The sequence below is a fragment of the Heterocephalus glaber genome, unplaced genomic scaffold, assembly GCF_053883595.1.
Source record: "Heterocephalus glaber isolate CG9 unplaced genomic scaffold, H.glaber_assembly_v1.0 deba00000936, whole genome shotgun sequence".
NCBI lineage: Eukaryota > Metazoa > Chordata > Mammalia > Rodentia > Bathyergidae > Heterocephalus > Heterocephalus glaber.
The window spans coordinates 2,025,704-2,052,612 of NW_028258172.1; the positions used below are offsets into that span (position 1 = coordinate 2,025,704).

General features: G+C 34.1%; 1 protein-coding gene across 1 annotated transcript in view; it reads right to left on the bottom strand.

Annotated features, from left to right (window-relative positions):
- The window catches only part of Faah2 (fatty acid amide hydrolase 2), a 261,184-nt gene that overhangs the window by 74,044 nt on the left and 160,231 nt on the right, over positions 1-26,909 (bottom strand). Inside the window, exons 5-7 of the mRNA XM_004873576.3 lie at positions 23,463-23,582; positions 8,401-8,536; positions 4,691-4,808 (exon numbers count right to left, since the gene is read on the bottom strand). Coding sequence (XP_004873633.1) covers positions 4,691-4,808; positions 8,401-8,536; positions 23,463-23,582 — 374 coding nt within the window. The remainder of the gene's footprint in view (positions 1-4,690; positions 4,809-8,400; positions 8,537-23,462; positions 23,583-26,909) is intronic.

Genomic DNA, 26,909 nt, shown 5'->3' on the forward strand with positions numbered 1-26,909 from the left:
GAAAAGGCCCAAATCCATGCAATTAGGAATGAAAAGGGTGAAATTATAACAGACCCAGCAGAAATCCAGAGGATCATCAATACCTACTTCCAGAACCTATATGCCAATAAGATGGACAACACAGAAGAAATGGACAGATTCCTAGATACATATGAATCACCAAAGTTGAATGAAGAAGACCTAAAAATTCTGAACAACCCAATATCAACCAATGAAATTGAAAATGTAATTAAAAACTTATCGACTAAGAAAAGCCCGGGCCCTGATGGCTTCACTGCTGAATTCTATAAGACATTTAGAGAGGAACTGCTGCCACTACTGTTTAAACTCTTCAATGAAATTGAAAGGGAAGCAATACTCCCACATTCTTTCCTGGAAGCAAGCATCACCTTGATCCCCAAAGCAGAGAAAGACCCAACTGAAAAAGAGCTATAGGCCAATCACACTAATGAACATAGATGCAAAAATCCTTAGTAAGATACTGGCAAACAGAATACAGAAGATCATCAAGAAGATCATACACCCTGATCAAGTGGGATTCATCCCAGGGATGCAGGGATGGTTCAATATATGCAAATCAATCAATGTAATACACTATATCAATAGAGCCAAGGACAAAAACCATATGATTATCTCCATAGATGCAGAAAAAGCATTTGACAAAATCCAACATGTATTTATGATAAAAACCCTACAAAAAATTGGAATAGATGGTCTCTACCTCAAGCTGATAGAAGCCATCTATGAAAAACCAACAGCCAATATCATACTAAATGGTCAAAAACTGAAATCCTTCACACTAAAATCAGGAACAAGACAAGGATGTCCACTATCACCACTCTTGTTCAATATAGTTCTGGAAACATTAGCCACAGCAATTAGACAAGAGAAAGAAGTAAAAGGAATAAAGATAGGAAATGAAGAAGTCAAATTGTCATTATTTGCAGATGACATGATTCTCTATATAGAAGACCCTAAGACCTCCACCAAAAGTCTTCTAGACTTAATAACCAAATTCAGTCAAGTAGCTGGTTACAAGGTCAACACACAAAAATCAATAGCTTTCCTCTACACCAATGACAGACTCACTGAGAGAGAAATAAGGCAAATAATTCCTTTCACAATAGCATCCCAAAAACTGAAATACCTAGGAATCATCCTAACAAAAGAAATCAAAGACCTCTTCTCTGAAAATTATGGCACTCTGAAAAAAGAGATTGAAGATGATATCAGAAAATGAACAGACATTCCCTGCTCCTGGGTAGGAAGGATTAATATAGTGAAAATGGCCGTACTTCCAAAACTACTATATAGTTTAAATGCAATTCTAATTGAGATCCCAGCAGCATACTTCATTGACCTTGAGAAAACAATCCAAAAATTCATTTGGAATAAGAAGAGACCCAGAATAGCAAAAGCATTTCTAGGTAACAGAGACATGGCAGGGGGTATCAAAATCCCCAACCTGCAACTCTACTACAAAGCTACTGTGATAAAAACAGCATGGTACTGGCAAAGAAACAGACTTGAGGACCAGTGGAACAGATTAGAAGATGCAGAAACAATGCCAGACACACTCAGCCATCTCATCTTCGACAGAGGAGCCAAACACCCTCACTGGAGGAAAGATAGCCTCTTTAATAAATGGTGCTGGAAAAATTGGGTTTCAGCTTGCCAAAGATTAGAACTTGACCTATATCTCTCACCATGAACTAAACTGGAATCCAAATGGATTAAAGATCTAAATATTAAAATAGAAACTCTTGACCAGTTGGAACAGAGGTTAGGTAGAACCCTTGAAGACATCGGTGTAGGAAAAGATTTTATGAACAAAACCTCAGTTGCCCATGAACTAGCACAAACAATCAACAAATGGGATCTCTTCTTATTAAAAAGCTTCTGCACAGCAAGAGAAACCACCAACAGTGTGAAGAGATAATCCACAATGTGGGAAAAAATCTTCACCTGCTGTCCCTCAGACAAAGGTCTACTATCTCAAATCTATAAAGAACTTGAAAAGATCAGACCTCCCAAATTTAAAGACTCAATCCAAAAATGAGCACCTGAAATGAACAGACATTTCTCAGACAAAGAAGTAGAAATGGCAAATAAATACATGAAAAAATGTTCAACATCACTGGTCATTTGAGAGATGCAAATGAAAACAATGCTGAGATTCCACTTCACTCCAGAAAGAATGGCTGCTATCATGAAATCCACCAATAACAAATGCTGGCAGGGCTGTGGGAAAAGAGGAACCCTGCTCCACTGCTGGTGGGAGTGTAGACTGGTGCAAGCACTCTGGAAATCAGTATGGAGATATCTCAAAGAACTAGGACTTGAAGTTTCATTTGACCCTGCTATTCCCTTGCTGGGGATTTTCCCCAAAGAATTAGAAGTATCGTACCGCAGTGATATATTGCGCCCATGTTCATAGCAGCACAGTTTGTGATAGCTAAAACTTGGAAACAGCCCAAATGCCCATCAACTGGAGACTGGATCAAGAAAATGTGGGGGTTTTTAAATAAAATGGAGTACTAATCAGTCATAAAAAATGAGAAATTAGAGACATGTATAGCTAAGTGGATGCACAGTGTGGCGATACTCTTAAGTGAAATAAATAGGACACACATGTATACTGATATACATGAATATACTGAACTATACTGAATAGTTTCTCTGGTGTGAGAAACTGAAAGTGTAAATAAGGACTAAAATGTATAATATGTAATGTGAAATAGGAAGGAAAGGGGCAAAGGAGAAGGAAGTGGGAGGGCTAGGGGAAAGGTTAGAAGGGAATGGGATTAATATGAGAAAATGGAAAAATAAGAACAAAATCTTTGTAAATAGGGAGGACTGGAGGGGTTGAAGGGAGGGCTGGGCAAGGGTGAAAAATAAGAACCAAGAGAGATTATGTAAAGGTGCAAATTTCCAATGATGAATGTTATTGTATTGTGTACCTAAAATGTACCAATGATTAGAATGAATAATCGATAATGGAAAATAGGAAGAAAAGGTCCAAAGGGGAGGGGTAGTGGGAGGGGCAGGTGAAAGGAAAGAAGGGAAAGGCAAAATGATGAGAAATAGAAAAAATGGAAATAAAGTCTTTGTAAATAGGGAAGGGTGGAGGGGATGATGGGAGGGCTAGGAATGGGGAAAAAATAAGAACCAAGATGCATCATGTAAAGGTACAAGTACCCAATGAGAAATGTAAATGTGCTGTATACCTAAAATATACCAATAAAAAATTTAAAAAAAAATCTGTGATTTAACTGCTATTCGGCTTCACCACTGTTATTGTATTTGTTTGCATATTAATTATGGTTTAAGGGGATGTGTCAGGGTATCACACAGACAAAGGACAAAACTTTATTAGTTAATGGTATATGCAAATTTGATATATCATAGTGTCCAAATATTTGGTCAAACTCTATATGAAGGCATATTTGAGATGAAATTAACATTTAATCAGCAAATTTTCAGTAAAGAATTACACTCAATTATGTGGATGTCTCTCATCCAACCATTTCATGCCATTAAGTAAAAAAAAAAAAGATTGAAATTCCTTGTAGAAAAAAAATAATTCTGCTCTGGATTGCCTTAGAATTCAAGCTACAACATTAACTCTTCTCTGTATCTCTATAAATTCTTCCTCTATCTCTTTCTCTCAATATTTACATACTTATTATTCATTATATATATATATATATATGTGTGTGTGTGTGTGTGTGTGTGTGTGTGTATGTGAGTATGTATGTATCTATCAGGATAGTGAACAATATAATTTGTGTAATGCCAGATACTCAGAAACATTACTTTTGCTGTTTTACCCTATTACAACAACTGTGGAACATAGTCTTGCAGTTTCTCACCATGCAAAGTGTCATCTTGTCCTCTTTGTTATCACCTAATAGTATAGAAAACTTATACCTATTAAGAAGTTGCATATAAATATTTATAGTACCACATAAAACACACTAATGAAAGATAATGATAATGAGAATTTGTGTTCAAATAAATAGTACTCATGAACTCTGTACTGTCTTCCCAATTGTTTTGGTAAATGAGTGTTTGAAAAAGAGTTTACAACTAAAAATGTAATCTAGTAACATACAAGGCCTTGGTCTACTTTTATACAAAACAGATAAAAATATTATGTATTATTGTAAAATAAAGGATAAAAGATATAAACCATAAAATGTCCTCAACAAACTTTAATGTCCTAACTTCATTTTACTTCAGCCTTAGAAATAGGTAAGAATATCAGTTAGTACTTCAAAAGAGCTCTTTTTATTTAACCTGGAAGTGATAAAACTTCAAATATCTCTATAAAGTAGTTGCGATAATGGAAATAGTTAAATACATTATATGGCTAATAAAACTATTTACCTTAGGGAAATGGTTAAAGTAATTTTGCAGTTTTGAAATTTTAAAATACTAAATCATTGAAAAAATTTGACTCATATCAAAACTAACATTTCTTCTTGGTTGTTTATCCTGTTAGGACAAGATTAACATCATTTTCTCAACTTACATTAAGAAAAATTAACAATTTGATTTTAGTTTCTATGAAATATAACCTTCCTGTCCTAAAAATTGTATTTTTCTGCCAATATATTAGGTAAGTATGGCACACATACTTACCCTAACTAACTATAAATTCTATTAAACTCATTCTATTTAAAATTACCTTTTTCTGGGCCTGAATGAGATCTTGTTCTACTTTGGACATTAATAATGACCCTCCATCATGTTCCATCCAGTAAAATTTCAAGTGCTTTAAATGTACTTTTGCATCCAGTCTTAATCTGTGGAGAATTTTTAAGAAAATAATAGCAATAAGCTGTTTTTATATGTTGACTAGTTCAATCTTAACAATTATTTTTCAATAATAATGGAGTTTGCCCCCCACAGAAATACATTCCTGAAACAGTGATACTCCTTTAGATTTCAGATTTGCACTTAAGAATATAATTCTGTTTGCAGGTGAGAAAAGAGTTTGGAATGGGTCAAAATTAAGGATGAAAAAAATTAGAGATGGAGTGAAAAATCGAAAGGCTACAATATGAGTCCAGATGAGAAATACATGTGCCTACACTGCAACTGTAACCCCAATGATGGAAAGAAATATAAAGATGCAAAAATAGGATGTAGGAATGACAGGCAGAGAATCTGACCTTAGCATCTGGGTTGATTGTGGTGCAATCATTGAAATTTGCTAAGAGTATAGATAGCTAATTGGGTTTTTAAGGCTTAGAAGAATTAGAACAATTGAGATATGTTGAATTTTAAGTATCTGAGATAACTACTATGTCAGTAAATACACAGTCCCCCAGATTAGATGAGAAAAGTGAACTGAAGAGGCACAATTTGAACTTATCTGTGTATAGTAAAAATGGCATATGTAGGAGTCATCCTGGGAAGTGAGTAGACAGAAAGAAGCCAGAAAACTAGAATATATAAGAAATGAGTAGAAGAGACAATGAGGGAGGAGAAAAAAATAAAACAATGAACATAGAAGCCATACTAGAAAAGTGTAAGTCACAAAAGCCAAGTATAAAATTATTTCAAAATGAAGGGAGCAGTCAATTGTGTGGCCAGTTATAATTACATTGCACATGATAAGTATTCAGTTGTCATATATTTTCCATATTTCCCTGAAAATAAGACCAGGTTTGCCAGTAATTTTGCTCAGTGGCACCACACCTGCCTCTCAAGTGCAAAGTCCTGAGTTTGATCCCTGGTACCCCCCCCAAAAAAAGAAAAGAAGACCAGGTTTTATACTAACCTTCACTCCAAAAGTTGCAAAAGGGTGTATTTTCAGGGACTTTCTGTTTTTCATGTACAACAATCTACATTTATTCATTTGTTCATATATAAATACTACATTTATTCATGTACAATAATCATGTACATTTCTTTTAAATATAATTGTATAATCTTCCAGAACATCATTATAACTCTCCAAAATCCAGCCTGAATTTCTTGGAATTCTATTTCCTGTAGAACCACTGGCCCTAGTGTCTTAAGACCATCAGTAGAGCTTTCCTTTAATGAGCATGTCTCTTCCATGGAGCCTGCTCCTAGTGCATTGCAACGCATCTGTCAGTGATTTTATCCCATGAATTCTTCACCCAAGTTGGGACATCTTGCAAGTAAGGCTTCACAATGTTTCCATTAAATCAATTGTAAATTGAAGACTTATGAGACAAGAATGGCAAAAAAAATGATGACAGTTAAAGATGGTCCACACAAAAGTAGGAAAAAATTGCAGGCACCAAAATTCAGAAATCGTTCATTTATTTTATATGAGTGAATTAAGTATGTCTATTATTACAACACATGATGTATTAAATTATGAAGGTTAATATTAGACACAACCACATCTGTTCATTATCAAGTGTGCAGATTATTTGTGCATTGTGTCTATACTCTGATTGGACATGTGGTAATAAGTCCCAAGTTTACTTGTTTACATAGGCATTTACCTCTCATACAACGGCATCTGCTTGAGTATTTATAAATACTTAATTATAATTGATATCATCATTTAAGTATTATTGTCAATAATATTTATATGTTACATTATTATTTTATAATTCAGTATGTCTATCTTGTGTGGCAACTGGCATACTAAATGTGTCCCTTTGGCTGATGATCTTAAATGGGGCTTATTTTTGTATTAGACCTTATAGTACAAGCATTCTGAAAATCATGCTAGAGTTTGTTTTCCTGTTAGGTCTTATTTTCAGGGAAATACAATAATAATCTGTGACACTTTTTGGCCTCCTGGCCAAATTTTTCTTAATTTTTATGCTCATTAAATATGTATTTTTACTTTTCCCTTGTATTTCCCACCCCACCACACACTGATTTTCATTGCTGACACCTTTCTTTCCAAAGTCAGATTTTTCTTTTAGCTACTGTATTTCTATGAAATCTTCATAATTCAATAAGATGTGTGTTGTAACAGAAGCAGTTAATGCACTCATGTAAAATAAAGAAAAGTTTTCTGAATTTTGGTGCCTGCAATTTTTCATTGTTTTTGTATGGACTATCATTCTTAACTGTCATCATTTTTGTTGCCACTTCTGACTCATTTTTGTTGCCACTTCTGTCTAAAAAGTCTTCAATTTGCACTTGATTTAATAGAAACATTGTGAAGCCTTGCCTGTAAGAGGTCCTGACTTGGGTGAACAATTCATGGGATAAAATCACCAACAGGTGTGTTTCCAGTGTGCTACAATCTGGCTATGTGGACAAGAAGTGTTCATTTAAGGAGAGCTTTACTGAAGAACTTGAGACACTGGGGCCAATGATTCTGTAGGAAATGGAGTTGCAAGAAATTCAGGTTGGATTTTTGGGAGTTACAACTGTTCTAGAGATGATATGATGGTATTTGAGAAAATGTAGATTTTTGTACATGAATAAATGAGTAAATGTGGATTGTTTTACATGAAAAGTACATTGTTGTACATGAAAACTAAGACAGTCCATGAAAATACGCCCTTTTATATTTTTTAGACCAAAAATCAATATAAGATCTAGTCATATTTTTTGGGAAATGTAGCTGAAGAAGAATATGAGGCTGAGAAAAAAAAGATTTGTCTATTTCCAATATATATGTATACTTTAATAGTATATTGCCTTCTTTGTATCCATATACATATGTAAGTGTTTGTGTGTGTTTGAGAGAGGTTGAAATCATAATAAGGTGAGATACATACAGAAACAAAGCTCTGAAACAGTAAGAGGACATGAGATCTACATCATAGGTAAAAGTATTTATAAACTAAGGCAAAAAAAAGATATTGTCACTAAGAGAAGATAAAAAGGATGGAGACAAAAAATCTGATGGAGACCTAGGGAAATTTAATGGTAAGACTCTTAAATATATACTCTATACAGATTGTTTCCTTTCTGAGGTAAGATATGGTACTATTTAATTGCATGTAAAGAGGATGATAAGATCACAGTTTTTCTGGAAATACATCTGCTCTTAAGCCACTGCTCTAGAGAATCTGATTAAAGTTTTCCAGAGCAACAGATTTCTATGCAGAATTAATGCCTCAGATGAGACTGGAAAATATGTGTGTTGTTTCAGATGACAGAACCTGAAAAGTTCAATTTAATGGGAGATGAGTCATTAAACTTAAACTGTCAAATGAGGAAAAGATTCACTGTTTCCACTATGAAGTAAGGCCTTATTTTGTTTTTATTTTGTCACTAAAATATTTTACACAGTATATTGACCATTTGGGATGCACTTATATAAAGGTTCTTATTTTTTAAATCTAATAATTATTGCTTGCATTCTAGAAACTTACCTCTATGTTACCAATAAAAATGCAAGAGTAAGTGTCAGGACATAAGACAGAGGAAATAAAGAGGTGAACATACTTTCTGATCCCAGGTCCTGCCATGACCTTCAGCATGGGGATCAGGTCTTCTGCATAGCGACACATTGGACCAGTACACAGGAACCGCTCCTGGGCTTCCCCAGCCTTAGGGAACTGACCCTTGTTGGGAACCACACCTGAAATTTAAATAACTAAGTTAGTTGTTCAAAATAAGAAATGATCTCTGCATGTTCCCCATAATATTTCTTAATCTAAAATGAAGTCTTCTGATTGTAATGGTTTTGAGCCTAGTTATTTCTTTTTATTGATTAAATATTATTTTTAAGATACACAAAAACAACAATTATGCTTTTTGATGAAATACAATATGGTGTCTTGACACATGTATATATTGTGTGATGTTTAAATAATATTAAACATATCTGTCTTCCCTAGTAACTATCATATCTTATAATTAAAATATTCAATTTTCTTTCAGCTTTTGAAATTTACATACCAGAAATTCTTGCATCTATCTAACTGTAACTTAATAGTTACTGATACAGGGGCTGGAGATTTAGCTCAGTGGTTCTGGTGCCTGCCTCACAAAGGCAAGGTCCCAAGTTCAATCCCCAGCACCAAAAAAAAAAAAGTTACTGATATGCACTATCTTCCCCGCCCATACCTTTCTTAGCTTCTGGTAACCACCAACTTCTATAATATCAGCATTCTTAGATACTGCAAATAAAAGAGATTATGTGGTACTTATATATTTTCCTGGCTTATTTCACTTAATATTAAAATGACTACTTCTATGATTGTTGTTACAAACAAGAGGATTTTTTTCTTTTTATGTCAGAATAGTATTGCACCGAGTATTTTACCTATTTATCTGGTGGTGGATACCTACCTAGGTTATTTCTGTGCTTTGACTATCATGAATAGTGGTGCAATACATGAAGGAGTATTTCTCTTCCACAGAATGATTTTATTTCTTTTGGATATATATTCAGCAGTGGGACTGATGGATCATACAGTTTTCTTTTTTCAACTTTGGCATATTATTTTCCATAGTTGCTATATTTATTTGAATTCCTACAGCAGAGTGGAAAAGTCTCTGTTCTCAAAATTCTTGCTAGCATTATCCTTTTGTTTTTCAGGTAGTTTTATTTCTGAAACTGAGTTGATTTTTGTAAGTGGTTATAGATAGGCATTTATATTTAATGTTGCGCACATGAACATCCACTTTTCTCAGAATAATTTATGACAAAATTCGCATTTCTTCAATGCATGTCCTAGGAATTTATGTTACAAAAATGTTACTTGTAAATATGTAGGTTTACTTCTAGGCTCTTTTTTTCTACTCCAGTGACCTATGTGTCTGTTTTTATGACAGCACAATGTTGCTTTGATTACTGGACCTTTGTAGTATATTTTGCAATCAAGTAATATAATTTCTCCTGTTTCGTTATTTTACTAAAAGGATTTTGGCTATATAAAATTTTATGCACCCATACAGATTTTAGAACTGTTTTGAATAGTGCAATTTGTATCTTGATGACATTTGTATTGATTGAGTCCATAGGTTTCTACGGGTAGCATGTACATTTTAGCAATATTGATTCTCCTAATCTTTTAATATGAGATTGATTCTCATTTCTTTGTACTATTTTGAATGATATCATCAGTGAATTATAATTTTCACTGTAGGAGTTAAGATTATTTTTTCTAATTCTGTGAACAATATTGTTGCTATTTTAATACTTAATAGGGATGGCATTAAATCTATATATATTTTTTTGGTAATATGGTCATTTTTAATAATATTCATTCTGCCTACGCCCAAACAGGGATGGCTTGCCAATTAATTTTTAAGGTCCTCTTTAATTCTTTTTTAAAATTCTGTAGTTTTCATTATAGAGTCCTTTTGCTTCCTTGATTAGACTGATTCCTAGATTTTTTAATTATTTATTTTTAATTATTTTAATTATTTGGAGTTAATGTGAATGGGATTGTTTTAATAATTTCTTTCTCAGTGGGTTCATTTTCAGAGTACAAGAATATTATTGATTTTTGTGTTGATTTTATATCCTGAAACTTTTATATCCTGATTTTTCAGTCAAATCTAAGAGTCTTCTGGTAGATTTTTTTCAAGTTTCTATTTAAAGGATCATATAACCTGCATATAAGCATTGTTTGACTTCTTCCTTTCCTATTAAAATAACATTTATTTCTTTCTCTTGCCTGATTTGTCTGGCTAAAGGTTTCAGTATTATATTAAACAGAAGTGGTGAGTGTAGATATCTTTGGCTCATTTGGATTTTTGAGGAAATGCATTCAGTTTTGCCCCATTCAGCATGAAGTTAGCTACAAATTTGCCATGTATAGCTTTTATTGTTTTGAGATAATGTCCTTCTATATATATTTGGATCAGAGTGTTTTTTCTATCATGTCAAAGGCCTTTTTTGAACCTACTGATAAGATAATGTGATTTTTATCATTGATTCTAGTTGTGCACTGTATTACATTTATTGATTTACACATGTTGAATCATCTTTGCTTCCCAGGAATGAAGAAATTTTGTTCATGGTGTATAATAGTTTTAATGAGTTGTCAAATTCTGTATGCAAGGGTTTTATTGAAGGTTAAGCACCTGTTTTTATTTTATAGTTGAGTCCTTATCCACTTTTGGCATCAGGGTAAAGCTGGCTTAACAGAATGAGTTTTGAAGCATTCCTTTCCTTTTAATTGCATGAAAAAATTTGAAGAGTATTGCCATTAACTCTTTTTTAAAGCTCTGGTAAGTTCAATGGAAATTCCATTGGGTCTTTAGCTTTTCTTGCTTGTTAAAGTTTTTATTGTTGTCTCCTTTTAATTGCTTGTAATTTGTCTCTTCAGGATTTTTATATATTCATGGTTCAGTTTTCATAAATAATATGACTATAGTAATTTATCCATTTATTCCAGATTGTCTGATTTACAGGGGAAAATATTTTAAAACTGTTTCTATAGCAAGATCTCAAGCAAGTTTTTGGTAAAATGACCTGGACTCCAGGCTGGTCCAGGAAATATAAAAGAGGGATGATCACCATTAAATGTTTGCTATTATATCTCTTTAAAGTAGCCCATTCCTGGGCAACCCACTTTCTGGTCCCCCTTCTGTCTCTCCTAGGCAGAAGCTTTCTTTCTTCCAATACATTTTTCCTACCCTTAACCTCCATTGTTACTAGAATTCATTCTTTGATTTTTAGAGAACACAAACTCAGGTTTCAGATATCTAGTATGTTTGGGAGTTACATGTCTTAGCCCTGTATCATTTTGGAGATCTTCCACCATGATTAAAGGTCAGAGGTAAGAATTTTCTTACATAGGTTCTAACTTTAGTCTTTTTACTTCATAGATTGTTACTTTTCATTTCATAGGCTCTGGCTATTTGTTTCATAGATTCTGGCCTTTGTTTCATCTTTTATTTCAAAAGTGTCTTAATTTTAAGTTGTGTGTTTTAAATGTTTGCAAATTTCTTGTTTTTCTTATGCATTGTCTTCTGCTAAAATTATGTTTTATTCTTGCTTTGCATGTGTTGCGTTTGGACTTAGTTGCTTAAAAATGTTGTAAAATGGGTCACTTATGAAATTATCTCAGATAAAGACAGTTCAGGCTTTTATCTTCCCTTTATAGAATCCAAAACAGTGGTTGCTCTTCCAGCTAGTAATTGCCTTTAGGGAAGCTGCTACTCTCAAAGCAGAGGACAGGTTTCTCCCATTGCCCTCTGGTGAATCCCCACTCCCCTTGACATCAATGGAGGGTGGAATGTTGACCAGATAGGCGATTGGGTTCCTTTCGGAGACAGACCTCTGATTGCATGGAACTAGCAGAAATTGAGGTGACAAGTGAGCTTTCATGGCCAGGGTTACTCTCTGGCTGATACAGAAAGGTCCCTCAGAAGAAACTAGCTCCCAGCAGCCAGTCCAGGTAATCAGCAGAAAATCTCCACATCCTGTCTCTATCTGGACTCCTCAATGAGGTGAAAGGGGAACTCTGTCAGTGATCATCAGATATGCTCTGTCTCAGAGTGATCTGAAATGATGCTGTCAGACCCCTTTCTTAAGCCTCTGTAAAGAGCTGAGGTCAGGTTTGGACTGCTTTCTCTACTACTAATAAGACAGACCTCTAGGAAAATGTTTTAAAAAATGAATCTTTGATAGATGAAAAGATACCTGAACCTTTTCTCCCCCCTCCACATGGTCTTCATCATTTATGTGTTTAGGGGAAAAATACCTTTGCTGACAGGTTGTTGACTTTGGAACTTTGATTGTGGACTTATAGAGTTCTATATGGTGATTTTTTTGGATTTTTGACCAGCTTGAGCTTTAGTTAGACTTTTTCTTTCTGCTAGTGAGTTAGAAACTCCCCTTAAACTTTTCTCCAACTTTTTGGGAGTTCATTTGAGAATCCCTTGTAGTCAGACCACTCCTCCTTCCAGAAAGTCAAACTAAGGCAACACAAAACAACTGCTTTGTCTTACACTAGGAAAAATAGCAATCAGTAACTTGCATTTGTGTTTTTACATACTAACTAAAATATGGGACTATTTTAGCCAATCTTTGTCTCCATTCATGCTTGTGTAGAAAGTTGATAAGAGTGCCTTTACTATGCAGATTGTGACTGCTAGGAGGACCTATGAGTTTCAAATACTTATTGAATTTAAAATGGACCTTAAAGGAATAGCTTATCTTGCTGCTAAGAAAAGTTGCCTAAATGACTGGATAGACAACAGAAATGTCTCAGAACTTTCTCTACCCTAGGGCCCAGGGAAGAATCTCTGACTTACCATCTCTGGAAGTGATCTCTTTTGTAGGAAAGGTGTCTTAATTTGACTGTTGACCTATTTTCTTCTCTCTCTTTCGAGAAACTAAAAAGCACTGGTTTAAATCTCTTGGTTTGCTAACAATACTTCCTTCTCTAAACATGATTGTTATGGCTAACATCAGTTATAACTTGTGCTTTGAGAGTAGCTACCGGAGTAAGGATATGAGTTCCCCGAGGATGATAAGATAGCTCCCTGGTAAAGGGTAGATAGTCCAGTTCAGTTTTATTTTCTGGGTCTCTCTCCAGAGGCTAGCTACCTACCCTGGAGTGGTATAAACCTTGGGGGATCCCCTGGGAATGTCTGGGGGGGGCAAGAATCAAGCAGAGACTTATGGGATGCCTTATTTTCTTCTCTGTTTCAGATTGGAACTGCATATCTAAACCTCATACTACTTTAAAATATATTAAGGAACAATTTAGTATTTCTCTACACCCACACATGGTGTGCCTACCTCTTCAAGCCAAGTACACAGAGGGAAGTACTATGATGCTATCTCACAATTAGAATTATACTATGAGAGAAAAAATGGTCAAAATCATCTTATGTTGAGATTTCCTTTACATTAAGAAATAATTCTTGCTTATGTTCAAATGTAAATATGGGCCATAGAAAAATGAGAGACATCTCCCCTTTAAGGTATTCACTACCTCTAAGCCTGAGGCTACCCCTTGCCCTAACCCCCAGGTGCTGAGGGTGAAATTTCTCGGCCAGCCATAATTAATCTCTATGAGGTTATATCCATCCTTAGCTAAGTTGTTCAGGCCCCTCAAAGACAACATCCCATCCAGGAAGTAAATGGCAAATATGGGATTACCTGTGTTCATGTGTCTTTTTCTCTCAGTGATCTAAGACAGATCAAATGAGACCTAAAAAAGTTTTCAGATGATCCTGATATGTACATTGAAGTCTTTGGAAAACTTACTCAGATCTATGGACTAGATTAAAAAGATATAATATTGCTCTTAAATCAAATATTGATTTTTAATGAGAGACAAGTAGTATTACAAGCTGCTATTATATTTAGAGACAAATACTATCTTAATTTTAAAAGCCCAAAAGACAGGCAGCCAGGGGAATAACTGGTTCCTACTAAAACACAAACAGTTCCCATACAAGACCCCCACTGTCCTGTCAATCAGATAGGAGATTAAATAAAAGACATTTTCAGACATGTATTCTTGAAGGTCTTAAAAACATGAGAACTAAGCCCTTCAGTTGATTTAAATTGTCAACTGTTTATCAAAAAAAGATGAGGACAACCCTAGATCCTGATTTGATATAAGAAAATACTATAGTTTTTCCCAAGTCACAGTCTTGCAATATGTAGATAATATAGTGTTATGTGTCCCCTCAGAAGAGTTTTCTAGCCAAGACACCTGTGCTTTGCCAAATTTTCTAACAGACAGAGATAATAATGTTTCTAGATCTAAGGCACAACTTTGCAGCCTTGAGGTAAAATATTTAGGCCTTACTATATCTAAGGAAACCCAAAGACTAGGGGAAGAAAGAATTAAACCAATTCTTTCCTTTCCACAGCCCAAGACTTTAAAACAGCTAAGGAGATTCCTAGAAATTACAGGCTTGTGTCACCTTTAGATAGCAGGAGAGAGTGAGATTGTGTGACCTCTCTATTGGCTTATTTAAAAAGGCCATATTTTAACCTGGGAACCTGCTTCCCGGATAGTATTCCAGAAGCTCAAACACTTCTCAGTTCCTGCTTACAAGACACCTTCTCCATTTGTATGTTAATAGGTAAAACATGGCTTTGGGAGTGTTTATACAAGATCAGGGAGCTGTCAACAGCCTGTAGGGTATTTAAGTCATAAATTAGATATTATAGATTCAAAATGATTTCATTTTTAATAGCCCTAAACAATATAGTCAAAACACTTTCATTCTCTTTCAAGAGGCAAAAAGCAGCCATTCAGGTTCTTTGATTATTGGTTTGATTTTCTGCTTGACAATGCAGGTGGAGTCAATCATAGCTTTTGTCTCTAGAGATGTGTTTTGCTAAGGATTACAGATCCACTCTGGAAAAGCTCCTGATCTTAATTGTCATTCTACACCTGAGATGGTGAAGATTTGGTTCTTGTGCTATACTTACAGGCACTCTTCCATCCTTTCTCCACTTCCCTGTCCCTGAGAAATAATGCAGTTCTCAACAGTGTTTGGTTCAAGGCACTTGCCTCTGTGGCTGCTGGATTTCAACACAAAGCTTTCAGAATGGTGAATTTCTCCTCCCTGGAATCCTTCCAGAGTAAAGCTGACCTTTACTTATTTCTGGGCCATATAGAAAACTGGTCTAGTTTTAATCCTAAAGCTCTCAAAAAGTAAATATAAAAGTTTTAGTCCAAATTTATCTATCTTTCAGCCCTCAGGCAAAATGATAAGAAAAACTAACCCACCTCTGGCCACTTCCTTTCACGTCTAGTCTGCCACCACTTGACAAGATAAAGTCTAAGGGGCACCTTAGATTGGCCACAGAACCTGGAGAATAGACAGGGATGCCTTATCTCCTTTGCTTATTTTCAAAATGGAAAAAAAAACTGTCATAGGTAGACATCCGCAGCACAGCAGGTTGGAGCCTTGGCAGTCATTCTTCCCTTACTGTTTGGAATTTATACGCAGCTCCAAAGAGTGTCACTTAGTCTCTTTTACATACAAACCTGGCCTGAGGGGACCCCCCACTGGAGATATTTAAAATTACCTTTAACAGTTTTTCCCTTTAGAGAAAACAATTACATATGGCTATCAAAAAGCATGGTTATCAAAGCAACAGTGAGAAGCCTGTATAGCTGGATATTCCAGTCAGATAAACCATCAGCTTAGGGCCCATCTTAAAATGGTCTTTGTTTTCACATGTGTAAATGATTTTTATTCCTTTTGATTTTTATTACAAGAAATCTCTGTTAATTGATCTACAAAGTTCTGACCAGTGTTTTTAAAGTTATAAACCTAAAAAATATAAAAGTTATTATAATTCAACTTGGCCAAATACAACTGAGTGCACTGTGGTTTATAAACAACTTGTCTTATGTGTATGTCTGTCTGTCTGTTCAATTTGTTACAACATGTACAGCTGTTTTGTTTGAGCTCTTTTCTTTTGTTATTTTAACATGTTTGCCTGTAACTCAAGTTGGCATATAGATAAATGTAATTAAAGATATGTTTCCCCCAGGTTGCCAGATTATCCAAATACTGCCAACTGATTTTACAAATATAGTACATATTGTTGTCTATATATAATATCTTGAGAATATTTCATTGTTCAAAAGTATGTGTTAAATGTTATGATCTGGCTCTCATAGGTCATCTAAAAATGTGTTAAGATAATTAAATAAAGACTGTTGGGCTTAGGAAAACTACTGGACAGGACTCCCCTTGGTAAATAAAGGAGTGGCTGCCTGAAAAAAATTTATTTCAGCCTTTGTTCACAAAGGGGGCCCCAATAATTTCCATAGCCTTGTAGGAAATACATTGGTAAACATTTTATTATTGTGATATGTACACATTGGTCATGGTCGAATGGTTAAATTTTCTGTGAAAAAACAATAACTTTTTGTTTAAAATGTTCTTGATACAAAACAAAATTAAGGGACAAAGGGTTTTATGTAACTGATACTCATTGTTATTTCATGGTGTACTAAATATCATTCATGCCTTCTGGGTGTACTGGTCTTCTAAGATATTGTTTATGGTAATGATCTTTTTATAACTCAGGTATCTGCCTTTCTCTTATGCTCCAGCTACTTGTGATATGAGATACATATCAAGCCAACATGAGATAATCAAATAATAATTTTTTAAAAACTTATATGATAGATATGCTATGTGTCACCACACTTAAGGATGCTCAGATGCCAAATAGTACAAACAATGTCACACACTAAAAATTAAAGGCTTGACATTATAAACTTCTAAGGTACATTTATAGGCTGATATGTGTGTTCTCCTTAGATGACATACTAATAAAGTATAACAAATAAGAGTTTTCTATATGTCATTTAATGTCTTCTAATCAAATGGAGTGTTTGACTAAAAGACTTCCATACAAAGATGGGGATAAAAGTGTGTTCCAAAGACAAAGTCATCGTGGTTGTCACACTAAAATACTATGTGTGGCTCTTGATCCTAAGATTCTCTATATAATTTAAAACTGTTGTCTGTTAACATTCTGCAGGAATTCAACCAAATGACCATGGCTGGTAACATAGTGGCTCTATAACTGTGCTTTATATTTCAAAAGTGCTTAATGTCCAGATGAAATTATGATAGTTAAACTCACTGCTCCTACTGAAAGACTTATGTCACTGATCTTCTCTTCTGAGTGTTCAGCAACTAAAATTTGGACACCAAAATTAGAAAGGTAACTGGGCTATGAGGACAGCCAATATTTTGTCCCTGGCCCCTCAAGATCAACAAAGATCCACGACACAAAGAACCTTTCCAACAGGATCCTGTATCTTTGGTAAGTCACTCAACCTCCTGAGCAAGAAAACTGCTGGGCACCAGAGGACAAATGTACCATGTGCCAAAGGAGGGTCACAAAGAGGAAAAAGTCTCCCAAGCTTTCACTGAAATCAACATGGTCAAACAAGGCCATGACCCATCCTGATGGGTGACACTGACAGAGGAGCTGAGAAGCTCTATGCATGCTTCCAAAGTAATGCCTGAGGACACTTGACTGACCTTGATAGACAGCAAGAGGTTGATTTTGATTGACACAGGTCGCACTTTAACTTGGTCTTAAACACCCAGCAGAAAAAAAAAAACCAAAAGAGATATAAAATAATGCCATAATTATAAAGCTAGATATAGAAAGGGGCTTCAATCACTGACCCCTTCTGGCAGTTTCCAGCTCTCCCAGTAGCTGACCATGGGTATAGATCATTAGGAAAAACTGTGGTAAAATCTGTAAGAGCTCAGCTAGAGTTTTATATTTCTTAGCAAAATTTGTTCAACAGATTGTCTCTTATCTTCTTACAGCTAAAACTAGAGAGACTTATGACAAAGTATCAGACTTATAGATTTTTATACCCAAGATGATCTTCAACTTTCAACATAAAGAAAAGAGAAACATGAGAAAACAAGGGAACAAGACACCTTTAAATCTTCAAAGGCACACATGAAAGCCACTGAAGTAGAGAAAGTTTCAGAAAAAGAACTAAAAACACCACCAAATTGTTGTGCATACAACTTTCTATGAGCTCAAAAAGGATAACTGGAATAAGTACATAATAATTCAGTGCTTACATGACATTGAACACCAATGATCATTAAGAATATTTTGGCACTAATAAAACAGTAATGAGTATGTGCAAACTCTTAGATCAATAATTTAAAAGAGCTGCTTCAAGAATGTGCTTCAAGAAAACATAGAAAAATAACTCACTACTTCATTTTAAAAAATAATAGGAATGGAGGCAATGTTAAAAATCAAACAGAAATTCTTGAACTTATAATACACTAACCAAAATTTAAAAAGCAAAGAATAAAGGAAGAATAAAATTGATCAAAGGAGAAAAAATTTTGAGCTGAAAATTAGGTATTTTGCAAACAGAGTTGGAGAAGATTAACTGGAGTCTATCTCCTGTATATCTTCTCTCACTTCTCACTTATATGGTTCCGGGAGACCAAATTGTGGGCTTGGGAAATACTGACAATGAGGAAAGACAGAGTGGAACAGCAGTAATTTGAACATAGTTGTAGATGATAAGTGCAGCCAGGGCATGTTTTGTGGAGGAGGGTGATTTGACCCTGGGGATATCACTGCAGAGACTTATTATTATTATTTTGCTTAACATAATCATCTTCAGTTTCATCAGTTTTCCTGCAAAGGACATGATTTCCTTCTTTATGACTGAATAATATTCCATTCAGTATATATCACATCTCTATTGATTTGTGTGTTGATGACATCTCATCTGTTTCCACAGCTTAGGTATTTTCTATTGTGCTGCTATAAATATGGGCATGTATGTATTTCTATATTATGTTGTATTTAATACTTTCAAGAATATATCAAGTACTTGTATAGCCAGATCATATGGAATTTCTAATCCTAGTGTTTGATAAATCTCAATATTGATATTGATTGTTGCTGTACCAGTTTACATTCCAGCAAAAGTATAGTAGAGTTCCTTTTTCCCCAGAATCCTAACCAGCATTTCTTGTTTTCTGTATTATTGAATTTTTGTATTTATTATTCTGATGGGGAAAGATGGAACCTCAGTGTAGTTTTTCTTACATTTCCCTAATGGCTAAAACCATAGAACATTTTTCTTATAGTTATTATATAGTTAAAGTTATTTTTGAAAAATTTTAATATATACTTATAATTCATAATGAAGTAATTCATCATAGGTAATTGGTACATAAACATATTGCATCTTTACCCATTTTTAGTTTTTTTAGAAACAACTTTTCAATTCATTTGCCCATTTTTAATTGGATTATATGTTTGGGAGATTTAATTTTTAGTTCTTTCTATTGACTAGTTAGCCAGAGATTTAGCTCGGTGGCACCATGTCTGCCTTGCAAGTGCAAGGTCCTGAGTTCAATCCCCTTTACTAAGGAAAAAAAAGAAAAAGAAAAATATCTGTTGAATAGGTAAATATTTATAGGCAGTTACAAAAAGCATTAAGCAATATAAGAACACATAATACTACTACTTAAAAGTCTTTCCTAGGAATAAATAGAAGAAAAAGGAAAAATGGAAACAAAGTCTTTGTAAATAGGGAGAGGTGGAGGGATTGAAGGGAGGGCAAGGAAATGGAGGAAAAAATAAAAACCAAGATATATTATGTAAATGTACAAATTCCCAATAATGAATGTCAGCATATTGTATACCTAAATGTACCAATAAAATTAATGAAAAAACAAAATCTTTCCCAAACAGAAACCAAAATGGCATATAGGTATATGAAATTATAATAAAAGCCATTAGCAATCAATTTATATTCAAATTAAAACCAAAATGGGAATACCATTGCATACTCATCAGACAAAAAAAATTATAATCTGAAAATATGAAATGTTAATTAAAATGTAGAGTATATAGAGTCATATAATATAGATTACTTTATATTACCAAGAAAGTTGAACATAAACATATATCAAAACAGCAATTCCACATTAAAAGAAATTCTTTCTATTGTACGGGAAGAAACAGGGACAATAATCTTCATGAAAGTTTAGTTATAATGTTAAGAACCTAAATGTCTATGGGTAATAAAATAGGTGGAAGAAACATTAGTAAAATGGCAGAATAAGAGATATCTCTTGTCATCTGTCCACAGAAACATAGAGTTTGGCAAGTAGCTAAGGATAAATGTAAGTTGTTGGGAGTCTAGGAGTTCTGAAAAGTTCCAACATACAGGTTGAGCAAATAACCCAAGAACAGATACAATTAGGGTGGTGTTTCACTTTTCCTATGGTAATCTCTCAGTGTGAGACAGTTAAATGTAGCAAACCCCTTTATGCTACAAATTCTCCTAAACTAGACAACAGAAGTCTAGATAATGAGAGCCAGCTCCACTAGGAATATGGCATGCAGCCCAAGAAACCCACTTGTTTCTTACCTTACCCAGATAACTAAAATGGTTATTAAACACCCTGTGAACACCAAAAAGAAGCTAGACTATGCTGTCTTGGGTCTACTCATATGCAGAACTCCCTCAACTGGCATATGAGCACCTGAAATATTTCACACACCTTCTCTATTCCTGGCCAGTTCTCTGAGCAGGCCCCCGCTAACAGTCAGCAGAAGCATCTTGCAGTCATCTAGTGTGACTGTATGTTAAGAGAAAGCATTTTAATTTGAGAATTTTAGACTATTGTCTTAGAGAAAACAAATGGTGGATGCTCAGCACTGTGCCTGGCACTTCAGAAGAGACTGAAATTTAAGACCCAAGCCCAGGCATGATGGTACATGCCTATAACCTCAGCACTCTGAGAAACTGAGGCAGAAGGAGGATTGCAAGTTTCATTCAGCCTCAGGAACTTAGCAAGATCCTGTTTGTAAATAAAAAAATTTAAAATAGCTTAAGATATTGCTTCTTTTGAATGCCATGATTTCTTTTTTTTTTCTTAAATTCTTTTATTTGTACATTTTAGGTATACAATACATTTACATTTCTCATTGGGAACTTGTACCTTTATATGATGTATCTTGGTTCTTATGTTTTCCCCATTCCCTGCCCTCCTTTCACCCCCACCCTTCCCTATTTATAAAGACTTTGTTTCCATTTTTTTCATTTCTCATAATTTTTCCTTTCCCTTCTTTCCTTTCCACTGCCACTCCCTCTTCCCCTACCCCAATGGACCTTTTCTTCCTATTTCACATTATCAATTATTCATTTTAGTCATTGGTACATTTTAGGTATACAATATAATGATATTCATCATTGGAAATTTGCACCTTTATATAATCTCTCTTGGTTCTTATTTTTCCCCCTTCCCTTGCCCTCCCTTCAATCCCTCCATCTCTCCCTATTTACAAAGACTTTGTTTCCATTTTTCCATTTTCTCATATTAATTCCATTCCCTTCTTTCCTTTCCCCTACCCCTCCCACTTCCCCTTCCCCTTTGCCCCTTTTCTTCCCATTTCACACTATCCATTATACCTTTTAGTCCTTATTTACACTTTCAGTTTCTCACACTAGAGAAACTATTTGGTATTTACACATGTGTGTCCTATTTATTTCACTTGAGTATCACCTCAGTGTGCATCCATTTTGCTGTAAATGTCTCTAATTTCTCAATCTTTATGGCTGAGTAGTACTCCATCTTTTAAAAAAAAAATCCAAATTTTCTTTATCCAGTCTCCAGTTGATGGGCATCTGGGCTGCTTCCAAGTTTTAGCTATTACAAATTGTGCTGCTATGAACATGGGTGCCCATACAAAAAAAATGCTGAACCTATGAAATGATGTGAAGTAAGTACAGGGTAAGTACATGAGCTGTTGTAAAGAACAAGAATTTTTCAGGCAAGGCTACCAAAATACAAGCAAAAGGAAGAACAGAAAAAGAATTCTATCAAATTAAATATTGCTGTACAGCAAAGGAAAAAACCAACAGATTTCAGATACAACCTGAACAATGGGAGAAAATATTTGCCAAATGAATACCTGACAAAGGGTTAATTTATAAAGAAGTATTCAGAACACAAACAATTATTTACAAAAACTCCAAAAATAATAATAAAATGTGTAATTGAATGTCCAAGGAAAATAAGTAAATGCTCAACTTTTCATTCTTTAGGGAAATGCAAATAAATTCATTTATGAGGGAAATGCAAAACAATACTGCAATCAAATATTAGATTGCTCTAATGAAAAATGGGAATTATCAAAACTATAAAACATAAAACATGTGGGAGAGCTTGTGGGGAATAAGGTACCAGTAAACATTATTGATGAAGATGTAAACTTGTAGAAAAATTACTGAAAATAATATAGAATTTCCTCAAAAATTTAAATTGAGAAAGAACTACCATAGGAACTACCAAGTGGCAGAAATGCCACTTGTGTGTATATATCCAAAGGAAATACACACTTTGAAGAAAGACTTGCACTCCCATGTTTACTGCAGCACCATCCACAGCAATCAAGATATTGAAACAATCTAAGTATCTATCAACTGATAAATGAACAAAGAAAATACTATTCACATAATAGAATATAATTCAAATATAAAAGGAATGAAATCATATCATTTGCAACACCATAGAACAGATCATTATAATTGAATAATGCAGGATAAATAGGAAAAGTATGGTATGATCTCAATCACATGTAGTGTCTGAAAGTTACCCTCATTGAAGTTGAGAGCTCAATGGTGGTTATAAGAGGCTGGGCTCAGTAATGGTGAAGGAAGGCAAGGGGAAAGGTTGAACAATGGGTTGGATGATATAGTTAGATAAAAGTAAGACCTTCTGTTTTGCTACTGTTCAATAGAATGACAATTAAAAATGATTATGTGGCATATATTTCAAAAGGGTAGAAGAAACTATTCTTGAAGTTTCACTATAAACAAATAATAAATATATGAGGGGATAGATATTTTAATGATACATAAATATTTATCAATATAATATATTAAAACTTTACATGTTACCCTACAGATATGTATGAAATATATGTTAAAATAAATTTTAAACATAAAAATAAGAGTAATAATGCTAAAAATTCATAAATTTCTGCATTGCTTTGGTTCATAAATGTAGAGCCAACTTTCCAAGCCTATATACATTACCTGGTGAAGGCATGTGTCCAAAAATGCCATTGAAGAAAGCAGGCATCCGAATGCTGCCACCAATATCAGATCCCACACCAATAACTGAACAGGCAGCTGCCAGGGTGCAGCCCTCACCACCTATAGGGAGTACAGAAAAAATTTTGAAATAAAAAATTACTATGTTATTATTTGCATGAAATAAATTTTCTATTCTTTCACTTTTCAAAACTTTATGTATTCAGATTTGAAGTGTGTCATAATTTGAATTATGATTTTAGTATATTCAGCACATCTATATCTTTTCCAGAAATTAAAACATTTACACTTAATGTAATTACTTATAAAGAAAACTTTCCATTTGACATTTTTATTTGTTTCTTTAATATTCTTGTAGCTATTTGTCTTTCAATTCCTCCATTACTGCCTTTCTTTGTGTTTAATTGTTTTTTGTAATAGTATGTTTAACTCCTAGTTTCCTTTCATGTATATTATATGAATATTTTCTTTGTGATTACCATGAAGATTACATAAACATGTTGTTATAGGGGCTGGGGATTTAGCTTAGTGGTTCTGCTGCCTGCCTCACATGCACAAGGTCCTGAGTTCGATCACCAGTACCAAAATAAAAAACATGTTGTTATAAAAATATATTTAAATATTTTTGCCAATTAACTTCAATTGTATACAAACTCTACTTATATAGTACTACCTTCCCTATTTATGTAACCGGAGTCACAAATTACAACTTTATACATTGTATAACTAATACCATAAATATATAACTAGATTATATGTTGTTCTTTAAATTCTGTATAAAATAAAACCTGGTGTTGTCAACTCAAACTACACTACTATTGTTTTTTAAAATATTTGCTCATAAATTTGCTTTAATTGGAGAAGTTTTTATTTTATTTTATTTTTTTGTACCAGGAATCAAACTTACAACCTTACACTTGCCAGGCAGGCATGATGCCAATGAGCTACATCCCCAGCCCAAGAGGTTTTATTTTCATATGGCTTGAGTTGCTCCTTAGCATCTTTTCATTTCAAATTGAAATGCATCAACATTTCTTGTAGGGCACATTTAGTGTTAATATACTCTATTCCCTCAGGTTTTGTTTATTTGTAAATGTCCCATATATAGAATTTTCAATTGACATTTATTTTCTTTTATCACAATTATATCATTTCACTGCCTTCTCTCCTCCAAAATTTCTGCTTAGAAATCTTATGAAAAATTTATTGAGCAGCCTAGGTAAAAGATAAATGACTTTTCTCATGCTCCTTTCAAGATTCTGTTTTTGTCTTTGTCTTTCAAAAGTTGATTATGTGTTCAATGTGAGACTATCTAGAATAAACTTGGATGTTGGTCATTAAGATTTTGAGATTGTGGGCCAGGGATTTATCTCAGTGGTTCCACTGCCTGCCTCCCAAGCACAAGGTCCCAAGTTCGATCCCCGGTACAAAATTTTTTTTTTGAATTTGTAGATCCATGTTTTTCTCCTATGTAGGAAATATAGGGCCATTAAATTTTAGAATACAGTAATTTTTGGCATTTTCTCTCACTTCCTTTAGAATCCCCATAATGCACATATTGTCTGTTCAAATGTATCTCATAAGTCCTTCAGTCTTTGCTTTTTAACATTTTTCTTCTTGCTCCTCAGATTCAAAATTTTAAATGATATCTCTTCAAGGTAAAAGATTTATTTGTTCTGCCTGTTTGATTCTGCTGTTGAACTCAGTCAATTTTCCATTGATGTGATAAAGTAACTGAGATTTTAAAGAAGACATTTGCGATAGTAATACAGAACTTCAGACACTTGAAGAAAAAATTTAAATGCACAGAACTGCAACAGAACATCTAAGGAACCCAGACAAATATGCAGTGAGACTATTTGGAACATTATGATATTTAAAGGAACTCCTTTATATGGGAAAGTTGAAGAAAAGCACAGACACACTGAAACCAGGCAAGAAAATCTCAAAAAGCAGTTTAAGAATTTTTGTTTTCACTCTAGTTTGATTTCAAGACACAAGAATATTTGCTGCTAATAAATAGAGGTATTTTCTGTCACAGAGTAGTCTACAAAATCTAGGAAAGGTGGCCATTCTTTCAACTGCCCAAATTTCAAAAGAAGCAATGAAAAATTAAAATGTATGCAAAGAAAAAAAATTAATCCCTAAAATATCATAAGAAGATATATTGATATTGTCATTTAGTTGAAATATTTAGCAATATTCCTCAACACTTTCATTTAATCCATGTGTTTTTAAGTGTGAAGTTAATCTCCATGTATTTTTGAAATTTCAGCTATCTTCTTGAAATTAATTTCAAATTCCATTTAATTGTGGTCAAAATCTATATATTTCATGATTCCTATTCTTGGAAGTTTGATAATGATTGCCTTGTGGTTCAGAACTTTATCTTCAAAGCTTCTCTTGTGACCTTGAAAATATATTTTGTACAGTTCTGAAATGAAGTGGTTTTTTATTAAGTTTACTGGTACAATTCAGATATACATAATGATCACATTGATCATATGGAATTTGAACCAGAAGATGTATCTTAATTTTTCCCATTCCTCTCCCCTCCCTTCAACCCTTCTTCCCCTCCTTATTTCCAAAACTTTGTTTCTCTTTTATCATTCTTTTCTCACATTTTCCCTTTTCCCTTACTTCTTTTTCCCTCTCCCCCTTCCATATGCCCCTTCCCACTTGAAATTTTTCTTCCTACTTCACATAATCTATTGTACATTTTGGTCCTTTTTTACACTTTCAGTTTCTTACACCAGAGAAATTTGATATTTACACATGTATGTCCAATTTATTTCATCTAAGAGCATGGTTTCTATGTGGATCCATTTAGCTATAAATGTCTCAAGATCATCCTTCTTTATAACTGAGTAGTACTCCATTGCATAAAAGAACCACATCTTCTTTATCCATTCATTAGCTGATGGGCATTTGGATTGTTTCCAAGATGTTGCTATTAGAAACTGCTGCTATGAACATGGGTGTGCATATATCACTGTGGTATGATGCTTTTAATTCTTTTGGGAAGATAAGGATAGCTGGGTCAAATGGAACCTCTAGTCCTAGTTTTTGAGGAACATCCACATTGATTTCCACAATGCTTGCATCAGGCTGCACTCCTGCCAGAAGTGGAGAAGGGTTCCTTTTTCCCAACAGCCTCACCAGCATTTGTTATTGATTGATTTCTTGATAATAGCCATTCTTTCTGGAGTGAGATGGAATGTCAGTATTGTTTTAATTTGAATCTCTCAAATGACTAGTGATGTTGAACATTTTTGCATATATTTATTTGCCATTTGTACTTCTTCATGCAAGAAGTGTGCGTTCATTTCAGATGCTCATTTTTGTACAGGGTCTTTAAATTTAGCAAGTTTGATTTTTTTTTAATTCTTTATATATTCTAGATATTAGTCTTGCTGAGGAACAGATGGC